Source organism: Aplidium turbinatum, chromosome 14 (genome assembly GCF_918807975.1).
Source record: "Aplidium turbinatum chromosome 14, kaAplTurb1.1, whole genome shotgun sequence".
Classification (NCBI taxonomy): Eukaryota; Metazoa; Chordata; class Ascidiacea; order Aplousobranchia; family Polyclinidae; genus Aplidium; species Aplidium turbinatum.
In genome coordinates, this window is record NC_137485.1 from 8,742,890 (window position 1) to 8,766,018 (window position 23,129).

Sequence of the window (23,129 nt, forward strand, 5' to 3'; positions counted from 1 at the left end):
ATTATCACAAGACCTAGGTTAGTCACTTCAGTAAATTTATGTTTGAGCAGAACGTTAAAAAATTTTACCTTGGCAGACCATTTGTTCTTTCTAAAGCAATTCCAGTTGAAATGTTTTTTCTTCTAAAGTTGGAAAGATAATAGGAAGTACTTTTTAAAATTATTTATGTCTACATTACATTTATTTATCATACAAATTAAGTGTTGAGTTTTTCAGAGGTATGCTGAGATTAAAATAAATGTATTGAAACACTATAATATTCTGTAGGTTAACATTACCCAATGGAAAAAAGATACCTTGGTACAATATCCGGAGCTGGTATACAAGATCCGGAGCTGGTATACAACTCATGACAAAGAGGAATTGACCAAAACATGTGAATTGAAGTGTGTGAACAGTAAAGCAAAGGTAAAGTAGTTTCACCCTATATATTTGGTTGAGTCCTGTCTTTGTCATGAGTTGCCAAGGGTGGTGGGGGGGGGACTTGTATACCAGCTCCCAATATCCTATCTTGAATAAATACAAATTCAGAATAACTTGATGAGACAAATTTAAGTTCTGCTAATATTAAACAATAGCTTATGATAAATATATTTTTGCAGAATACATGTAGTTAAAAGTGTGTTAAACTTACTTTCATGCAAAGTAAGTTTGTTGTTTTTTCATCAGAAGCATTCGTACAAAGTAAACTCTCAAGGCAATCCCATTCTTATTTAATGGAATATATACGAACACCAAAGGTGAGTATCGGAATTCAACAAGATTATTTACATAAATAGACATCACAATAAACAAATTTTAAAGTTGGAAATTATTTTATATTTGTGAATTTTCTTATATTACCATACCGTACTAGTGTCTGCGTACAGTGATACCAACGCATTAGGTCCCCAGTGCATTGGGTAGATCAATTTATTTAGCCTATTGATAATATTGATGAATTTTTGTTTGTGGTGCTTAAACAATATCCACATATGGTACCTTTACACACCTTGCTGAAATGCTCCATTGAGATGTGTCACTAGCTATAGACAATGACATTGTTTTGATCTTCAGATTTTATCAATGCAATAGGTGCACTTTATATAAATCACTTTGTCATATTTCATTTCTTTTTTTATTATTTTTTTATTTGCAATAATATTCCTAGTTATTTTAATAGTCATGTTGGATGCTTTTTTTGTTTATTTTAAAGCTTTTTCATTTATGGTCTTTAAGTTTTAATATTAACAAATTTTTTCGATACAATCATTTGAAATGTTTAAGCATAGTTTGAATTTAATGAAAAATTTCCATATGTTCAAATTTGGCTCTGAAAATAAAGTTTCATTTCAATGTTTTTATCCAAGACGTGAGATAGAAGCCAAAGATTATAATATACAGGGTTTTTAAAGAAAAATCTACCACTTCAAATAAGGAAAACAAACCAAAATTAAGAGCAAGCAAAATATTTGCTGCCTCATCTCAAAGTCAAAATGTTGCCATTTGACACATTTATGTTTTGAAGATTTTATCTTCTAGGTGGCACCCTCAAGATGCGACACATTGTTGTAGGTGATTTCAATAGATTTCTATCACTCAGCGCGTCAGTCTTACAGCTTTACTACTGTGACAATTTCAAATGTGATAGATTCTTTTCCAGACCTTCTGCATCCAAGAATAGGGTGTTTTGCATGAAATTGTTGTCATTTGAAGCTAATGGTTTATTCCTCTACCAGACCATAAATTATTGATATTTTTGTCCAGGTGGAAAATGTGCGTTTGGTAGACAACCACTCACGCAATGCTGTTAGTGGTACACTTTATCTGACGGCAACCCATCTAATTTTTGTTGACCTTGCTCGCAAGAAAGAGACGTGGCTATTGCACAGTCATATTCAATCGCTTGAAAAGTCCAGCATAACCCAAGATGGTTCTCCTCTTCGAATAAGGTACTAAATCAGCAATGCAACCAGTGTTTTAAAAAACGTTGATCTTTTTTTGCTATTGAAAATACTTGTTAATTTGTAACAAAATTGGGATTAAATTCTTAAAACACGATGTGAAAATCATCCCAGATATGTTTGAAATTTTACTTTTGGTTAGCAATAATAATTTGAACTTGTCTACCTCATAAATTTGTTCAATCTCAAGTTTAAGTTATTGTCATGTAATTGTGCCCCTATCACAATTCAAATACCAGTAAACTCATATTCATTATCCGTTTTATAAGATGAGTTCCTGATGTTCCACATAATTCTGTGTGAGTATTTTGCTCTTTATTTCTACATTCAATTGTTGCTGTGTTTTACTTATTTGATGAAACTATGCAGAAAATGTATTTTACTTTTGATCCAAGGATTAAATGCTGTTTTAATTTGTAGGTGTAAGACCTTCCAGGTGCTCACATTTCTCATATCCCAAGAGCGAGATTGCCACGACCTGTATTCTTCACTTATGAAGCTTTCAAAGCCTGGTATGGAAGACAGTATAGTAGCATGTGTTGTGTCATTGCATAATTATTATCCTTGTGCATATTGTGATTTTGACTTGTTGAATCTGCAACTTTACAGTGATGGTTAGAAGGAGCGGATGACTTAGAAGGGTTTTTGGCGAAAAGTTATGCTCTAATAGGCTGAAAAAATGGACCATGACATGACTATTCCAACATGTTCAAATTCATGTCTCTGGACCGTTGTTTATCCCCTTGAAGATGACCACTTAGTGATTACAGATATTTTCATGCAGTGTTGCCGTATAAAATAACATTATCACTTTTAAACCTTTTTTGTCTTACAAAATTGATTAATCTATAGGTATGAAGAGTTTTCTTTAACCACAAAGAATGGCAACATCTGTTCTGCTTAGAAAAATGCAAAATTGCAGTTTTTCATTGTTGATGCAGTTTGGTGCTAGTGATAATACAAACCAACTAGGTCATTGTTGAATGCATGAATAATAGTTCTTAGTCTAAGCTGTTCTAATAGGCTACAGCTTTTGGTAAAATACTTAACCTTTAGTCTATTGGAATCTGAAATAGTACCATACTGTAGTTGCAACAAAGGGGTAGTAGCTCATGTTGTCTGGTTGATGTCTTTAATTTGGTGTTGTCTTTGTGTTAATCCCAACCGTCTCCCAATATCGATTGAGTAAGAATAGAAGACTGTAAAAGCAAACATTGTCCAGGAAATGAAAACGAAATACATGAAGGGACACTCTGGATGAGGACAAACTGGAAGTGGTTAAAAAGTTTTGCTACCTAGATATTTTGAGTATGGATGAAAAAGTGCAAAATTCAATGATATCAAGAATAGCTGGTTGAAAAAAATTCAATCACATGTCCAACTGTCCAGGATTTTGTGTCCGTGCATTGTTCATAAGACAACAAGATATATCCATAAGAAGTACAATGTGCTATGGAGCTGGAAGATTGGCTATGAAGATGAACAAGTTGGAAGCAACAGAAATGAGAATAGTGTGAATGATGTGTAAAAAAATCTTAAAAGATAAAATTAGGAAGAAAGTATTCGTGAGATGACACAAGTAAAAATAATCCCTGAGTTTCTTAGAAGCCACCGTTTGCGATGGTATGGGTGTGTGGGACATGGGTGTGTGGGACATAGGCTATGTCTGATGACGAGACTTTAGCAATGGCAAAAAATGTTTCTATCCACAAGAAGAAATTTTGGGAGACCGAACAAAAGATGGCTAAAGTTGGTGATAGAAGACATTATTGCAAGGAATCTGGATAGAATTAACTACAATAACCGAAAAGCATGGACAAAGGGCTGCAAAAACTAGTGGACTCCTGCTAGTGTGGACAGACGCCAGGTTTTATCTAATAAAGAAGAGACAAATAGATGATGATGATACCACATAGGCTGACTCAAAACTGATACCTGCATTTCATGTACTGGTAGCCTACTGCATGGTATGCTGAAGAATCCTGCGAAGTTGCTTGATCTTGATAGCCCTGCATCCAAGTTTATGTCTTAAACCTATGAACGTTTTCAGTTGCAAAATACTGCCCAGAAATATGTGTAAGCCTAAGGCAAAGCGTTGCACAAGTGACAACAATTATGCTACATATGGAATGTTGCAAGTTTTCTTCCAACTAACGTTAAAGCATTCCAGTGGCAAAATGAAAACATCTTTGGAGTTGGAAACCAAAACCTAAACATATGCTTAGACTCATAGGCGCCGGGTTTTGAAAATTGCCGGGAGGGCAAACTTTCTAGCCGACCGATTGTTTACATTCAAAAAGCTGATGTTTGTTTGTCAGCATTGATGTTTGTTTGCGTCTATCGACCATTGTATATCGCTAAGCTTTATAATGTAGGCTCAGGCCTCGAAATTCACGGCGGACATCGCCGTCACAGCATGTGATGTCCGCGGGAAGTACCATCTAGATCGGTCATATTTGTCCGCCGAGAAATAACCCAGGAACTAGCGATACAAATCGTCATTGCATAGCACGAACAAATAGTTGTTGCGATAATATATTTTCCAGCGCATTCTAGCACGCATCTAGAAAATGTGAATACTGTATCCCTTAGCTTCCATTCAAGGAGGAAAACTTTCGATTTTTACGTTGCTTCAACGATTGATGACATTGAATCAGCGTAACAAAGGTGAATTCTTCGCTAAGAATCGATAGGAGTACAGGTACTTCTACACTAATCACGCGCAATTTAGTTCAAGTTTTACGTCACAATGTCTGGCTTTGATCTCCGAGTAATATTGATACGGCAAGGTTGGTTCCTGAATTAGATTATACGAGTAGGCTATTACAGCAAGATGCAACAAAATTTGTTAAGTTTTGGTATTACAGTAAAAAAGAAAAGGTCCAGGAAAATTCACTTTCGCTCACATGACACGCAAAAATAAACTTAAAGATAAAAGCCTGTGAACTTTGCACAGCAGAAAATAGTAGCGTTGGTGTAGAAAATTTCCGACTCCTGCTCAGAGCATTGTGACGCAATAAGCCACACGACCTCGTTTGGTGGAAGTTAATAAGTTATGTGACGTATTGACCAGCTACGCGCCGCTTTGACTCTTCGAGCGCAAGTCCTTGGTATGATGAAAGCCTTTCAAAGTGACTTTACTGATTTTTTAAAAAGCCTGTCTAAAACCGTAATTAAACTAATTATAGTTCTGAATTGGCGAAGAATTATTTTCAAGATTAAGTGATTAAGCATGACGATCGACGGCTGAAACTGGTGTGTCCGCCGTGAGACTTGATTTATCTGCCGAGATGGCTGCTCAGACTGGACACGTTTATCCGCCGTCAACAAAAACGAATTTCGAGGCCTGTAGGCTACTTCGAATTATATGCTGGTCACTTTGAACTTTAGCTCTTAATACGCGTCGATACTAAACTGAGCAAACTGCAAACTGCACCTCGTTATTGATACTCCCAAGAAAAAGCAAAGCGAAAGAAATCAAGAAAAACGTTTTTCAATCATTGTTAATATGCTTCAACGTCACCATGCTGGCGTTTATCAGCTACCGTACTTCTGTTTCTTTTGTTATCTTAGGAGCAGCGTTCTTGTTGCAACAAGTAGATCTTTTAATTGAGATCGATCCGCAATGAAGGTCAAACTAACGCAAATCTGAACTTATAAACATTTGATTTAGGATTTTTTTTAAAATAATTTGCGGGGGGGCAGCCACCCCGAGCTAAATTCACGGGGGGGCGCCGCCCCTCCGCCCCCCCGGAGTCGGCGCCTATGCTTAGACTACATGGAAAGGAAAAATCTAAAAGCAGTGCCTATCTACAGCATTTAGCGATACTTTTAGGTTAAGAAAGGACACAGCAACCCCTAATTTCACACCTACACAATAACTTTGCAGATCTGTCTTGAAATAATTTCATCAAAACCTGATGTGACACTAAAATACTTCAGCGAAACAATAGGCACTTTTTTATTATTTCAGAAAAGTAGTCTGTTTAGGTACCATGTATTTTAACTCAATATTATTTAATGCAATACCATGGTATCCTTTTTACAGTCATTTTTTATTTGTGCCAATCGTAGACTATGAATTTACTCTTTAGTAAACTTTGTGTTTTCCTTTACATGCAAATTAAGTTGATTTCAGGTCTAGAGCAAAAACATCCCAAAACATTTGCTCATGTTTAGTTTGAACCAGATGTTTTTCAATCATTCACATGAAAATAGCTGTAAGATCCTTGGATTGAAGTGTATATTTCCATTTTTTGTATCCAGTTCTAATTCCTTTTTTTGTACAATCGTCATTTGAGTTGATAATGTTTTTGCAGTGAAGATGGAAGAGTTATACGCGTTTTCTTACAATCCGCGTGAAGCCCAACTTACACAGAAAGAAGGGTGGGACTTGTTCAGCCTGAATAACGATTACTTGCAAATGGGATTGAACACGAAATACTGGAGAGTGTCAAGAATAAATGACGATTTTTGTAAGTGAGAAAAAAAAATTCTGTGAGTGAAACAATATGATATATATTTGTAATTGAGCGAAACGATTTCTCTGGTTGATATTTGTAATTGAGCTAAACATACTCATCATCATCATTCAAATTCGATTTTTTCCCACTATTGGGGGTGGCCGATTCTGTACTTACAGTGATTGCCTTCACTCCTATTCTCCATCTCGTTCTGATCATCGCATCATCTTCGTTTAGTCCGACATTGTCTGCCTTCTTCTTCTCCTGTTTCTTCCATGTTTTTTTGGACGTTCCTCTTTTCATCTACCTTCAAAGGCAATGCCTTTTGAAGAAAACTTCCTCCCCATGTAGTGCATGTCCATTGTCCAATGTCCATACCATCTTACTCCGTTTGCCCTGGCAAGTTGTTCAATAGGCTAGTCTCCCTCATCTCAAGCATATCCATCAGTTCTGCAGTTTTTTTCTTCCTTTTGGTTTTCACTCCACACATTGCTCTCACAATTGCCCTTTCCATTCTTTTCAGAATAGCCAGTTCACTCTTAATATTTATGTTTTGTTGCCATACAGTATTGCAAGCTATTCTACCAGATGCCTTGCTCTGCTCATAAATTTCTTTTCATTGTCTTTCCTAGTTTTCAAGCGCTTCTCCAGTAAACTCGTTCTTCACAACTTTTTTTAACTTATTGTGTACCGTATCTAAGCATATTGTTTTTCTAATTCTGTCTAATCATTTAATAGACATTTATTTCTATCCACAATAGGAGCTTGCAACTTCATCATCTCTCGTCACATCGAACGATAGCAAACATCAATTTTTTTAGAAGGGCGTCTATCTATTGATCTAATCAACAACGTTCAGTAGTCTAACTTCTGCCGGAGCGATACATGTGCATGTACTTCGGTGCATGTGAACTTAGTAAAGGGTTCTTTGTATCAGAAAGGATGAGAATAGGCTTGAAAGAACAAGAATATCTATTATTATACGGTATCATAAGAATTTGTATTTTTTTATTTTATTAAAAGTATATTGTTCTTTCTATGCAGCCTTGTGCGACACATATCCTAAGCTTCTTTGCGTTCCTTCGCTTGCGAGCCCAGCACTAATGTTTGGTAGCGCGGCATTTCGTAGTAGGAGACGCCTTCCTGTAATGTCATATTTACACACTAACGGATCAGTCATTGTGAGGTACTGTGACCTAATGATATCTGATTGGGAGTAGGCTATATTATAACGATTTTGTATGGCTGCCAATAAAAGCACAGTTTTGTTGTGGAATACTTACACCCTAAACCCATGTCTATGTTGGAATTTTCGAGTCTCCTTTTTTTCTTATGCCCTGTGAACGAAATGAATGAATTAAATTAAACAAAAGAAACGAATGAACTATTGTGGATGAAAAGTGATTGGCGAATAGAAGAGGAAGTCAACATAATGGAAATGCATACATGCAAGCTTGCTGTATTTGTTTTTATGAATAGCTGCATAAAATTCTCAGTGACCGATTTTTAAGATCTTCCACGTACCATTTTCTTTATTACGGTAGAAACTTCGGGTCTGCTACTATTCGGTGAGTCCGATTCGGTGAGAGCCTTTTCGGTGAGAGCCTTTTTCGTTGAGAGCCCTATTCGGTGATTTTTTTGAAATTTTTTTTGAAAATTATCGGGTACCGTAGCCTAATTATCATTGCCGCTTTTACATCGTATTAACGTCGCTAAACGTTGAAATAAGACCCTAACCCGTAATCCTTCACCCCAAACCCTTAACCCCAACCCTAATTTCTAACCTCAACCCCTAACCCTATAACGGTAAGGATAATTTGGCTACGGTACCCAATAATTTATAAAAAAATCACCGAATAGGGCTCTCACCGAAAAAGGCTCTCACCGAATAGGGAACTCACCGAATCGGACTCACCGAAACGGGCCATTCCGAGAAACTTCTCATTTCCCACACAGCAAAATCTGTCATTTTTACATTGATTGATGGATTTTGCTGTCTGGGTTGGTGTTTTGGCTAACAAAATCAAAAAGAACAACTTTGCAATATTGTAAAGAAATCCCTGAAATGTTCGTTGAAAAACCTGGATTGTGCATTTCGTAACTTTTTCGTATCCATGGGCTGATTTTACTTTGACAGGTGTAGCCAACCAATGGCTGGTTTGAAATCCCGTTCGGTAGAAGATGAAGCTTTTGTTGATTTGATTCGTCGCTCAAAGTCTGACAATAATGATTTCATGTATATTGTCGATACACGGCCAATGGTAGGTAACTCCAGTTTGAAATTTTATTAACGTGATTTGATGTACCGTTTCATATTTTTATCAAATTTAAGCGAACGCCCGATGGTTGAAGATTTAGCTTACGTGCACGGGAAGGCAAAGAAGCCAATCTATACGTCTACCTCTACCTTCAAGCGAGCTATTAAATCAAGAAGTCAGGCAAAAAATATACGACTCCGGTTTTAGTGTTGCCAGATTTTATTTTTTAAATTTCATATTGCTCAAGTTGTGATCGAAATTGGAACAACCACTTTCATTAAAACTGACAAGAACAAACACTTCTATTTTTTGGCAAAGTTTTAAGGCGTAATACAGAGAACATGAAATAATATTTTTAAAAACCGAAGATTGCTAACGAAAATTCTAGTGTTCATCGTTTTGTATCAAGTCGAAGTCGGCCTTTTTTGTAACGAGTCCGACTCCACAACCCCACATTAAATACCTTGCCAAAGATATATCGCTTGCTTTTTGTTGGAGACTTGGAGTCAAACTGAAAACCTTCAAAACTTCGACCAACTCTAGGCCACGCAACCTGCCTGGCGTTTATAGCTCCCAGACAGCAAATCAATCGTTTTTTTACGTTGGTTTAACGTCTGCAGATGTTAAATTAATGTAAAAACCGTTGATTTTTTGTCTGGGTAAGTGTACATTGCGCAAAGAAGTAATTCCCAGCTCGTTGTTGCAATGTTCAGATTAACGCTGTTGCCAATCGCGCCCAAGGAAAAGGATATGAAAATACTGATCTGTACGAAAATATCAAATATCGCTTCATTGGCATCGACAATATTCATGTGATGAGGAATAGTTTGAATAAGATGCTTGAAGGTAATGTATAGGTTTCATAAAATGCAACGAAACAATTAGTTTTGCTTCACTTTTATCCAATGTTATGAATTTAATTTGTTTAAGTGGTTGGGATTATTTGCATATTTCAAGCTTATTTTAAACTTATATTTTTACAACTTTCATATCAAAAACATTTGTGCAATGACGTATGAAGTTTTTCTAGCGTTTATTTTCGAAAACTGCGCAGATATGCCATCAAATCGCTGCGTCATGTGTTTTTAGTGTAAAAACGTCTGTGTCTAAGTGCACTAATTGTGACTGTAGCACTTCCTGCTGATGTTTACCACGTTCTTGTGCGCAGCTTGTGAAGATTCATCTAGCAGCATGGGGGCTTGGCTGGAGGCGATCAACAGTAGCGGATGGCTTAAGCATGTCCATAGCGTCATTCAAGTATCCCGGTTCATAGCCAACGTGAGTATAACTTGTTTATAATCGGTTGCTAAGTCACAAGTTGTTTACGGTTGAAAGCGTCCAACTAGAGTACTACACCATCTGGAAAGATTACTAAGCGGTCGCAGATAAATTCCGACATTGGTACACAAAAAGATCTGACGGAGGAGATCTTCAAACAAGGATTTACTTTAAAAAAAACCGACAAGGTTTAAATAGCAACATTTTGTATTGGAGGTTAAGAACTCAATTCCCAACAAAGTAGTGATGTCCACATATATAATATTTGGTTCTATCAAAGGTACACATCGGGCCCAAAATCATCACGTTGCTTTGGAATGGCGGCACCTTTGCTTCTGTTCAATGGTCAGCAACTGACAAGCTCAAAAATAGTTGTTCCCAGCTGAAAATCAGTCCCTTTTTACATTGCTTCAACGTTTACAGACGTTCAACGTAAAGAATTGATGTGCTGTTTGGGTGAACTAAACAGTCGGTGTAATTCAGTATTAAGTGTGATATGGGAATAATTTCTGTTTTTGTTTGTTCAAAAAATTGATCAGATCAATCTTCAAGAAATCGATACCAGTGAGCCGTGTCACTTTGTCATCCAAAATGACCAAACAAAGAAATGCTGTGATTATATACTTGATGTGTGCTTGCTTCAGTTGACGAAGTAATTTAGCTCTTTCGATCTGTGAAACCTGTAGATTTATTGATTTTTTGTTGTCAGAAAAACCTCAGTTTTTTCAGTTCATTATACTCCGCTGACCTTTTCAGGCAACAGGTGTTTCAAAACTTTTGTCACGTAGGATGAACGTAAAAAACAAAAATATTACGTTGTTGCGAAAACAAAAATGTCAACCTGATCGAAAACGAAAGTGTTGCAATGTTTGGCGATGGATGGTTAGTACAGATATTGCAGAAAGTATAATTGTCTTATCGACACTAACTACTAACTAGTGCGACCAAGCGTTTTAGTGTTATGTTGATCTGATGAATGTCAATGTGATTATGACTACAATTGTACTTGAATCAATAGGCTGTTGGTGTGGAGAACCGCAGTGTCCTGGTACACTGCAGTGATGGTTGGGATAGAACTGCCCAGACTTGTGCTCTCGCCTCCATCATGCTCAACCCACACTACCGCACAATAGACGGACTTCTCGCTTTAATTCAAAAGGAATGGTTGAATTTTGGACATAAATTCGAGCATAGGTGAGCAAAGTATTTTGAAATTGGACTTTTCATTTTGGACTAAATCTATGCCTGTTTGTGGCAATTTTCTGTTGTTTTTTTCCGTTTGCTCAAGTGATTGTTTCATCCGCTTATAACCAACACAATCAGCGCTAAAGCATCAACGAAATCTTACCACTCCAGGTGCGGCCACCTTGACACAGACATTAAGGAAACGTCGCCAGTTTTCACTCAGTTCCTGGACGCAGTATGGCAGCTGATGAGATTGAAACCGTGCTCTTTCCAGTTCAACCAACAGTTGCTGTTTGATTTACACGATCACGCATACTCCTGCCAGTTTGGTACTTTTTTAGGAAATTGTCCAAAAGTACGACAGGACATCAAGTAAGACCAGGTTTCTGTGATTTAAAATGCTTTAATCAGAGCTCATTATTACAGTAAATACTTCTATACGTTCTTCGAATTCTTACTCGTTCAGTGCATGAGGTAAAAATACCTTGATCTTTTTTAACAATATTTTTTTGGTTTTCTCATTTATCCTTCAATATATTTCCTGTTAATAATAGCCCATTGGTTTGCACTTGCCGTCAAAGGCCTGGACATAACCCAGGATTATCATGGTCGTTCAGATAATAACAATTTCACAATCTTCAATAATTTATCTCACCTTTCTAGCCTTGAAACTCGGACACATTCGCTGTGGGGTTGGATGATCAAACGAATGGACGTTTATACGAACCCTCTGTACAGAGCTGCCGAGCAGCATCGCAGCGAAAACCAGCTTTTCCTCCCTCCTACTACCCCACATTTTGTCAGGCTCTGGACTGGAATGTACAACAGGTGCTTTTATTTCATCGGCACTACTGGGAAATGGGGTGGTCAGTTCCTTTCTCTAGGTCATCTTTTCTTTAGTAAACATGCCCAAACAATTTACTTTTTCTCGGGTGGAGATAAGCGGTGATTTTCAACACCCAACTTGAGCTGCAAGGCAAACGAGGTTGCATAATATAAAAGCAGCGTCTTTTCTACTGTGTCATTGCACTACAGTTCACCGAGTACACGACCATGGCATTATTACAATTTGCGGTAAGGAAAGCAATGCAGCTAAAAGGCTATCACTGGGAATTTGTCATGAAAACACATGCAAAAGGACCCCCATAAATCTAACCTCACAAGTAGGAGCAGTGGACTTAACATGTTTGTGTGTAGTTAAATCACAATTGATTTGCTTGTGGCAGATTTGACGGTGGGCTTCAGCCTCGGGAGAATGTCGCTTCTGCCGTCAAAGCTTTGCACGGGGAAGCGATGCAGCTCGCGAAGGGAGTCAGAGACATGAAGAAGCTTCGCGACCAGTATCTGGAAGCATTAGGAATGACAGTCCCAGATGACACCGAAATCCCGAATGAAAGCAGTGAGTGGGAGAAAAATAATTTTGACCCTTTAGCTCCTTGTCACCATAACTAGTCTTACGTTTTTGTGAGGAAGTTTTTAGTTTAGTTTAACGAGCTAAGATTTTAGATTATTTCAGTGTCAAGTTTTGAAATTTGGTTTTCTCAATCGCTATCTATTGTCACCAGATCTGCAAATTTTGATAATCGTAAGCAAAGAATGCGCCGTGTAAATACTATTACTGTAAAATTAGTTGTTTTTTCAAAGCCATGGGCATATGTGCTTACTCTGAGCCCTTCTTATCCCCCACATTATAGTTGAACGTTGAATTATACACTGCTAATGTTATGGAGAATCTGGTGGAATGATGTAGTCACAGGACATTTTTAAATTTTTACCACTCAGTTCAGTTGTTTTTATTTCTGACCATCATATCAAAACAATACACGTCAACATAGCAAAGGTCGAGAAAAGGGTAGAAGCGACAAAACGCGAACGTTAAAACGTGCTTGAGACCGAAGTAAGTTATTGATTTGAAAGAAATTTGGCACGGTCGCAACACCTTCAGAAAAAATTAAGATATAAAGGGAAAATAAAAAAAGAAAATGTTACAAAAAAACAAAAAAAAAATAAATAAACAACATATATTTAGGCTATAGCTTTATTAGCCCACATAGCTTTAGCTGATATATTTAAGATTTGTATGGACAGTTGCTATAAAGATCGGCCATGGTGCGTTATCACTCCACGTCCTTCAAACCGTGGTTATTGCTTTACAAGACGTTGGATCATCGTCATCTAGTGGATATCTTACGTCTTTTGACAGTTTTCCTTTTCCGAAAACACTAGATCTTACTTTTCATGGCAACAACGTCCCTTGCTTGGTTGGTAACTAACTGCTGCTTTAAATCGACTATTTCAAACATGTTTCAAATGACAGCTTTTAATTTAGGCGAAACTGAAAACAGCACGAAACGCTTCACGCCACGCATCGAAAAATCCTCTTTCCCGGTCACGCCTCGTCGCCCTGCCAGCACCGATGACGTCACCAGTCTAATAGCCGTCAAGAAGCAGCCTGTGTTGGGGTTGGCTACGCATAGCAGTCCAAACATAGCGCGAAATAACAAAAAGATGGCGTCCTTGTCTTTGAACGAGGATAAAGCGTCACCTTCAGTCACGGTATCCTTCTCTGCGAACTGTTTGTCTGACGACGAACAAAGCACTGACCATGATTCGGCGCTTGAAGACGGTTTATCACTTGTACACAACGTTAGCTCAAATCAAACTGACATTACCAACCAAAGCCAAAGAGACGATCAGCCACCGAGTAAATCCGCCTCTACGGACAGCTGGGTGAGCTTACACAAAGATGACTTTGCCAAAGGACGACCAATTGCTGAAGTGACGGAGGAAACACCGCCGTCAAATTGAACTGTTTTTTTATCCGACTTTTTTTTATTTCATTCAATAATACTTGCGTTTACGTTAATTTCTTATATCGTTTCAAGCAAAGTTGTACCAACCGTTCATTTCCCTTGAGGCTCACTGAGCAATATTATCAGCACACGTTTATTCTCTACAACGTCCTTTTTTTATAAAATCGAGTTCAGGTTGTACCCGGAAGCGAAGACTTGGATTAAGCGTGCAGAAAGAAAGAAAAGTTTTGCTTTTGTGCCCACCTTCAAGCATGTCATTAAGTGCCTTGCCAAGGCATAACCGTCTGTCCTCGGTGGGTGTCGAACTAACGACGTTTTATGTTTCTGGGCAGTCGAGTGCAGCAAAAATTGACAACAAAAGGCACGTGTTTCGCCCACACGGCTGGTCTCATCAGAACGCACAGTAGTATATCAGTAGCCTACCACAGAGCCTCCGACGTAGGAATAAGTTCCACTTGGCTAAGCAGCCGGCGTTTAACATGTTGTACAACCCCAGATAGCAAAATCCGTCATTTTTATATTGATTCAACGTCTGCAGACATTAAATCAATATAAAAATTGTTAGAGAAAAAAAAAGTGACGAATTTTGTTGTATGGGACATGAAAGCTAGAAGTTGTATACTAGCAAGCAAATGAGCCTTTTTGCATTGAATCAACGTCTGTAGACGTTAAAACAATGTGTAAAGGACTGGCGTTTTGGCTAAGCAAACGCATCGTTTAAACAGCGTATTCCAGTAGACCTATATTGCGTCTTAAAAGCACGTTAGCCAAAAAAAGAATGCAAAACTTTTTGTTATTTTCTTGCTTTTGAATTGGCTTCTGTCATGTTACAACTAATCGTTTTGTTTATAGGTGTTTCACATCACTTAGATTTTGTATACTTGTCGTTTCAGAAGCTACATGTATTTTTTTTAAGCAATTTGTTGATGGTTAGAATTTTCACACTCGTCGTGTTAAAAAAAAGCTTTTCAGCAGCCTAGTCTGGACAATTTTAGATACTGCACTTGCAGGGAGTTTAAACTGCTTGTGCATGCAATCTAACGGTGGTATGTGTGCATTATTGTATCTGCTAAGTGCTGCTGGTGTAAAGCTGTACTTTAAGTGTTTTGTTTAACTGCTCTCTCAGAGAATTGAGCCGTTGTTGCTCCATCTTGCCATTTCTTTGCGCGGAAGACTGCTTGTTGCTATAGATGTTAGGATTAACTTGGTCGTCACACGTATCACGTCACGACGTCACACGTATCACGTCACGACGTCACACGTATCACGTCACACGTATCGCTTGCATTTTTAACTCTGGTACATGCTTAAAGATTCAGCATGCTAAATTTTAATTGTCAAGTGTAGTTTGCAAATTTCAAAACGCTAATCTGTTTGACAATATTGGTGTTCTCCACCATAAAGTAACTACCCACTCTTGGATTACTTGTTCATTACAAATGTGCTCTTTAGCTGCACATGTTCTCGTTTTAGGCTACTACAAATCTCCCATATCCTACTAATCATTGAGTTGCCTTATATGTTATTTTGAATGGAGTTGTGAACCATGTATTGCCATGTAACTTTCATGGCATTCGGCTATTATTTAAGAAGTGCAATTAATCCCATGAAAAAAGTGGTTTTATTTAAATATTCTTAATACAGATATTAGCTTTGGCCAAAAATACCTATTAGATAGCCTATGGTATGTCTATCTGTCATTTGTGGTAAGTTATCACTTGAATCCCAATGGTGGTACCACTTGTCTTCTAAAGGTTGTGATTGAGATCCAATTATGTTATTGGGTAGTAAATCATTTCTTGCATCCTGTTAATTTTAGTGCAATAAACCTAAATTGTAATACCGGTACCAGAAAGTTTATTCCTCAAGTAAACTGCGGTTTTCGTTGTTAGCCTACGACGATGTGTTCAACTGGAAATTTTGAGCAGTGTTATGATACAGACCACCCCCTGCGCTACACTTACAGTACTCATGGTTAATTAATCCTATCAGGGAGAGGCGAAAAGATTAAACTCCAGGCTACACCATCTCTTGGCTACACCGAAGAAAAATAATTTGAAATGACCTACTAGAAAACTACTGTAATAAGTTGTATGCTACTATTTGGAACACAGTGCAGACTGATGATGTGCTTTAAAGTAAGGCAGTCATTTGTCCTTTTTACAGGAAAAAAAGATGGTCCTCCCAGGGCACTCAAAAATGCTCAAATGTCCTCTGTTTTGGCATTTGAGTTTTCTTGCTTATATTTTCAACAGGATTTTATTATATGTGACATTTCGGGGAAGGCTTGTATTTGACTTCCAAAAAACATTTCTGCACTAATAGCCTATAACATCCTGATTCGTAGATTCTCCAAAAAATTGGCGTAGGCTACCCACCCTACTTTGTAGATTTGTTTGCAGGCAGCAAAATTCGTTATTGTTACATTGATTCAACGTCTGTAAACGTAATTTATATGGTAGGCTAAATTGCGAGAAAATATGACTTAAACACAAAAAATTGCAAGAGCTTCGGGATAAAAACCAGGTTTCGTTGAAGTGTAGAGAGGGAGATACAATGTAAGAAAAGAAATATTCTTTAAGTTAAGTCCGTTTTTAGCATCTTAAAATGGCTATGTATAATTTCAATCATATTTTGTTTAAGTAATTTCGTTAGAGCTGATCTTTCGGTATCGTAGTTTGGGCTGAATAGGGACAATTTTGAAGGTTTCTATCACTAGTCATGGTTGGTTTTGACTCTTTGTTCTCGGACTGACAAAGCCTTGATTGGTTATTCCTGGTAGAAACTTCAAGATCAAGCGGCGCTGCTGGTTCGACTCTCGGGGTGTGCACATGAGTAAGTAACACATTCTAAGGACATTCAAAAGCCTATACAAGTGTGCAAAACTACCAGGAATAACCTATCAAGGCTTTGTCAGTCCAAGGATAAAAATTCAAATCAAAATTTAAAAGAAAATTCAAACCAAACCAGAAAATAGTGTAGGCCTATGAAATGTTAGCCTGTTTCATCCATGGCCTATCTGTCTCGGAAAAATTGATGCAAAATGCGTTTGTAATTATATTTTGTTTTGCACTTTTTATAGGCGTGTTCTTTTTCAAGTTTTTCTATTTTTATTAAATTTTTTTTTTCAGAATGACAGTGGTTTTTAACAAATGACGCAGGCCTGATTAAAAACTTTAGACGAGTGAAGTTTCCTGTTGTCAAAGTGTTGATGTCTATAAATCAGTTTCAGTTTGTTTTTATTTCTGACCACCACAATGAAAACGAGTACGGTATGCAAATCATAGCAGAGGTCTAGAAAAACGTAGAAGCGACAAACGCGAACGTTATATAACGTGCATGATAGCCTACCAAAGCAGGGCAATCAGTTTAAAATATAGCATAGCCGAAACACCTAAATTCTTTTATCTACTGCAGTGGTTCCCAATCTTTTTGTTGTCACGGACCCCTTGAGACAAATTATTAATTCTGCGGACCCCTAATTAAATTTGCCTGAAACTCAATTAACATAGGCTACTATTGACTATTGTAATAATTATTATGCTACTTCTTCTCTCGTTTGACTTGTAGTAGCTTAAATTGACAATGCCTCATCGTGCAGCCATGATACGGTAGTTGGGTCCAGTTTGCGAATACCAATGATTCCACTTGGGGGCCTTAAGATAGGGCATTCGTGGAGTATGTGTTGCATTGTTTGTTCTACCGCTCCGCAGACACATATCGGCGTATTATGCAACCCCCACCTAAATAGATTAGCTCCAGTGCAGCCAACGTCACATCTGATCCTGTTCAATGTGACCCATGCCTTTCTTGAGAGGTCTGCTCCAGGAGGGATGGAGAGTGCTGGTATAACTGAAAACTGGGGAGGGATATGTGGCAGCTCGTTCCATTCCTGGGCCCATGTCTCCATGCAGCTGAAGTTCTTATCCACAAGCTGTGTAGCATATCGATGGAATGGGCGCCTTGATGACAGGCGTTGGGGTCTGACTGGTCCATATCTTTGGGAGTGACTGTGGAGAAGGTGTTGAAGATCGAGTCTTGCATGCAAAGCCAGTTTGTGAGAGGCTTCTTCCCTACGGACATGAGCAGGAGCAATGCCAGCCAAAGTTGGCAGATAAGCAGTAGGTGTGGGGCGGAGACAGCCAGTGATGATGCGCAAGGTGTCGTTAATGCATACATCCATCTTTTTTGTGTGTCTGCTACGGTTCCACACAGCTGTGGCATATTCGGCTGAGCTGTAGACCAAGGCTAGTGCACTTGTACGCAAGGTTGATGCTCGGGCTCCCCATCCTGTTCCTGCAAGGCTTCTCAAGAGGTTATTTCTCGAGGTAACTTTGGCACGGAGTGACTCGATGTGGGGTCTGTAGGTCAACTGTCGGTCAAGTTTTACTCCAAGGTAAGTTGGGTTTGGATATTGGTTTGGATATTGGGTTTGTATATGGTAAAGGATTTCCTTTTAGCGAAACAGACAGTTGACGCTGGGATTCCCGATTATTTAGATGGAAAGCGGAGATTGTTGTTTTCGACGCATTCAGTTTGAGCCTCCACTTGTCCAGATAGTCAGCCACCAGTTTCAGGTCAATTTCAAGTTTTCTTTCCACCTCGTGCCAGTTTCTGTGAGCGTATAGAAGAGCTAGATCATCCGCATAGCCATACTGTTGCGATGTAGTGCATGGGAGGTCACTTATAGCCTATAGATATTAAATAGGAGTGGCGATAGTGTTGACCCTTGGTGGACGCCATTTTTCAGGCGGCGTGGTCTGCTGGGTTTTCCCTCGTTGGTATGCAGTATGAAGGTACGGTTCGAGATGGTCTCTACCAGAAACTTAACCATGTGTCGGTCAGGAATGAGTTGTAATAGTTTCATAGTAAGACCGCGGTGCCACACAGTGTCATAGGCTGCTATAAGATCCACTAGGACAACACCCACCTTCTCACGGGCTTCAAAACCACTTTCGATGTCATCCGTAAGCTTGACAACCTGGTCAGTTGTACATCGGCCGCGTCGGAATCCAGCTTGTTCTTTTGGCAGTTTTGGATCAACGATTGGTTCGAGTCTGCTCAATAAGAGACGCTCAAGTAACTTGTATGGTACACAGAGCAAGGAAATGGGCCTGTAACTTTTAGGGTTATCAGCTGGCTTGTTGGGCTTTCTAATGGCTATGATGTTAGCTTTCCTCCAGATCTTTGGGAGGAGCAACTTCTTTAGGCAGAATGACATGAACTGTCGCAGCAGCCACTCTCTTGCGAGTGGTCCAATATGTTTAATTAGCTCTGGTGGGATCTTGTCTGGGCCTTGTGATTTGCCAGTTTTTAGGTGTTTGATGGCTGCGTCCAACTCAGAGATGTTAAAAGAGGTAGATAGGAAACAGCTTGAACTGGGTACCTTCCATAGTTGATTGATTTCATTTTTCACTGCTCTGGCATGCGCTTTATCAGCTCCTTGATATTGGCCATTTGCGGGAAGTTGTTTCGCTATGGAGTTGGCCGTTATAGGGCATGGCTTATTATGCTACTGTGCTGTGTCATATTGCATTGCCGTTATGACTCCTGCGGCAAATATCAGGTTAAACGGTTGCTCAAATAAGAAAATGAATGAATTGTTCAAGAAATGCAGGGATGAAGAAATGTCAGCAGTATTTGAATATGAAAGTGCCATGCCGAAACTTTTTCAACGTAAGCAAATTTAATGAGAGAAATGAAAGTGAAAAGATCGCTTTTCGTTTTTTTCCAAATTCATCAAGGTAATCACCGACCCCAAATGCTTTCTCACGGACCCCTAGGGGTCCGCGGACCCCAGGTTGGGAACCACTCATCTACTGGGTGCAGCTGAATGGAGACTAGTCATTGACATGCTCAATTGCTCAAGCGCTTGCTCCAAGAGCGAAATCTGCACCGTTTGATCTTGAGGCTTCTTGGTGCACCTATCCGAGTACCGTGCGGTAGCTTACTTTCTTTTCAAATAAAGGTTTGGACAAGACATGGTTCAAAACTTTAGATTACAACGTTTCGTTATTTCCTTTTTTATACATGTTTTGGTATATTAAACACACGGAAAAACAGTAGTATTTCATTTTAGTGCAAGTTTTGGCAAGATTAACATGGAACAACTTGCTGACTTGCATTTCCTCACACTCACCGTTGCTTGAATTTTACACCCCATAGGCAATAGTAATGGTTAAACCTATTTTTGTCATTTGACAACAATGAATTGGAAGCAGGGATGCCAGGTTGGCATTTTTTAGGTCATTTAGCATTTTTTGACCAGTTGTTTGGCATTTTTTTTCCATAAGTGGACCTGGCAACCCTGATTGGAAGGCAAATTGAAACTTGTGGAGTGAGACTCGGTGAACCAAACCATTGTTTGTACATAAATTGAGTTGTTGTTTTTGTCAATTCTACTTTCCCCACCATGCTGATATACACTACTGTATAGCCTAGTGTTCTGTGTCAGGAATCAGATTGTGTTTTTCATGTTGTCAGGTTACAGCAAACACATCGCCAGCAGTCTGGCACAATAGCCTGGTAATATCGCTAATTGGCGCTCGAGTTTGTGAATAAAGAAATGGTAAGATCAAGAAGTGACGGTTGTGCTATTAAGGCATGTGCTTAAACAACGCACATTATGAACAGTTCTTCATTCAGCGACAGTTAAGTGGAGTTTAATTTAAACAAGCAAAAACTCCACTCTGTTAATCTCAATGACCAGGTCTGCATTAGAGGTTCAAAGCCTTTGCAAGTTACTTTCTACTGCTGCAAATTCGTCTAACTGTGGTGATGTGTCAAAGAATTGTTCAGGTTCAGAATGTGCAACAAGACACATCATCACAGTTAGACGAATTTGCAGCAGTAGAAAGTAACTTGCAAAGGCTTTGAATGAGTTTTGAGTAGGCTACCGTACCTTACATCTACAATGAGCTTTGATTTCTGACTTGAAAATATTTACCGCACTACTTTATAACTTACCACTAACCTAAATATTAGGCAGTGGCTATTTGACCGGCGCCGGTCTTTGAATCTGAAACACTATTTGACCGTCATTACGTCATTATACAGTCACTTTTTTTCTTTTTCTCTTTCAAAGCAAAAGACGAGAAGCGCGTAGGGATAACTTCTAATTCCACGATTTTATTCAACTCGTTACGTGGCGCGAGCGATACGTCGCAGACTCCTATACTAGAGGGCCTGAGTTCGATACTACCCGGAAGCGTTCCTTTTTTTTATTAATTTGTTTTTTTAGCTACATTTTGACCCGAAGTGCACTTTTGTAGTCAATTTTTAATTTGAGTTGCATTACATTTACATACCATTACAATTTTTTAAAAGAAGCATTGTATATAACTACTTGTTGTTGAGAGCAAAAATGTAATGTTTCGTTCGGCAAATACGGTCACAACAATCAATCAAACATTTTATTTTTCGTCATTAACGCGTCCGGGACGAAAAAGATACTAACTACAAAAATCGATATAGACCTACCAGCACGTTAATGAACGGGAAAAGGTGGCAAAACCTTGAAAGGTTTAAAACGTGCCTGAATGAAAAATTATGTAGTAGGCTATAGTTAGCACGGCCCCAAACGGAAAATTACCCAGAGAAATTCTCAAATTTCAGCAAATTAAAAAAACTCTAACTTTATTACTCACATTTGAAAAGACATAAAAAATTGGGCTGTAGACAACTCAATTTAAAAATTAACTACAAAAATGCACTTCGGGTTAAAATTTAGTTAAAAAAAAATAATAGAAAAAGGAACGCTTCCGGGTAGTATCGAACTTAGTCCCTCTAGAACAGGAGCCGGCGACGTAACGCTCGCGCCACGTAACGAGTTGAATAAAACGGTCGGATTTAGAACTTATATATACGTGCTTCTCGTCTTTTGCTTTGAAAGAGAAAAAGAAAAAAAGTGACTGTATAGTGACGTCATGACTGGTCAAATAGTGTTTCAGATTCAAAGACCGGCGCCGGTCAAATAGCCACTGCCTAAATATTACAAACTCACAGTTTACTTTATATACTATTTCCAGCTATTGCAAGCTATTTTAACATACCATATCATTGCTGAAGGCTTCATGGACTAAATACTGTTTGATGTACCGTATATAAGAACTGTAATTCCTTAAACAAAAAAAACAAAATTTTTGTTCTCCTGGTTTCGGGCTACTGGAATGACTTCTGTTGCAACCTGGAATACACATACCAATGGTAAATTATTGTGTTAACTTAGTCTTATTAAAATTCCTACCTTTCTTGCACAGTTATGGTAACTTTTTGCAGATGCATACCATGTTAAAATTCATCAAGATATTGCAGCATGACTGGCAGTGAAACGTACATGACTTTCTTAATATGAAGAAGCATTCAATGGGATATGTTACTGTTATAACCTATACTTTTGAGTAACCTTTTTTGTAGTTGGTAACTTACATACTGTGTAGTGTTTAGGACAATATTACAGAAAATTGAGCCATGACGGTGATGTGTTAGTGATCTGCGCAGCTTTGTTTTCACTGAGATTTAAGTTTACATTTATAGATGTGGTCTGACAAGATGTTTAGCCTATGTCATACCTAGGATTCTAGCTAAGCATTCTTCATTAAGCAACTGTTCTAGAGATGTACCGATACCAATATTTTGGCCGATACCGATCCCGATACCGATATCACTTTTTTAGGCCGATACCGATACTGATACCGATATTTTGGCCGATACTTTGATGTTACAAAGCAATTTTGGTATTTGCAAGGAATCATATCAAATGCTAAGTTTTACCTTATTTGCATAAAACTATTGAAAAAAGCTTTCAATTGGCATAACTTATTAAAGATTCAAGAATCCTATCTCAACTGCATTGTTGTGTCATAATAGTAGGTTTTAGTAATGAAAGGCCACCATAATTGAGGACTGGGGTATAAGGGAAGAAACATTACATCATAATTGGGGTTTCTGAAAAATTAATAAAATGTTTGCGCAAACTCTCCAAATAGGCTATCATAATTGATAATAAGATGTAAAATGTAAACCAAGTAATTTGTGTAGTCGTACAAAAACTATTCGACAAGTAATGTGCAACCTAATGGCGCTTGTCGTTCGGTTGAAAAGCTTTTACCAGGCCAAGACTACCCAGGTAGCAAAAATGTATACTTTTGCATCGTTTTTACGTTGCTAAACATTTAAAAAACCCGTGTA

At 38.3% G+C, this 23,129-nt stretch overlaps 1 protein-coding gene across 2 annotated transcripts; it reads left to right on the forward strand.

The window, feature by feature from the left end:
- Positions 1–341: 341 nt before the first annotated feature.
- LOC145783134 (phosphatidylinositol-3,5-bisphosphate 3-phosphatase MTMR8-like) lies at positions 342–15,769 on the forward strand. Of its 2 annotated transcripts, XM_082594917.1 has the most exons (14): positions 342–408; positions 670–740; positions 1,747–1,931; positions 2,364–2,455; positions 6,263–6,418; positions 7,451–7,592; positions 8,544–8,667; positions 9,378–9,510; positions 9,833–9,942; positions 10,961–11,136; positions 11,299–11,499; positions 11,791–11,955; positions 12,354–12,526; positions 13,457–15,769. In XM_082594917.1, exons 2-14 carry the CDS (start codon positions 717–719, stop codon positions 13,933–13,935), a joined length of 2,160 nt encoding a protein of 719 aa, XP_082451043.1. In that variant the 5' UTR covers positions 342–408; positions 670–716; the 3' UTR covers positions 13,936–15,769. The 2 variants fall into 2 exon arrangements, with proteins under 2 accessions (XP_082451043.1, XP_082451042.1); XM_082594916.1 differs by lacking the exon at positions 342–408 and having other exon boundaries at positions 621–740.
- Positions 15,770–23,129: the final 7,360 nt, after the last annotated feature.

Bases quoted from the DNA above. Each gene is read 5' to 3' on its own strand.
- LOC145783134 (XM_082594916.1), top strand. From the start codon at position 639: ATGCAAAGTAAGTTTGTTGTTTTTTCATCAGAAGCATTCGTACAAAGT. The intron at 2,456-6,262 runs GTATGGAAGACA...ATGTTTTTGCAG, and splicing joins TATGAAGCTTTCAAAGCCTG to TGAAGATGGAAGAGTTATAC. The intron at 11,500-11,790 runs GTAAGACCAGGT...TCACCTTTCTAG, and splicing joins AAAGTACGACAGGACATCAA to CCTTGAAACTCGGACACATT.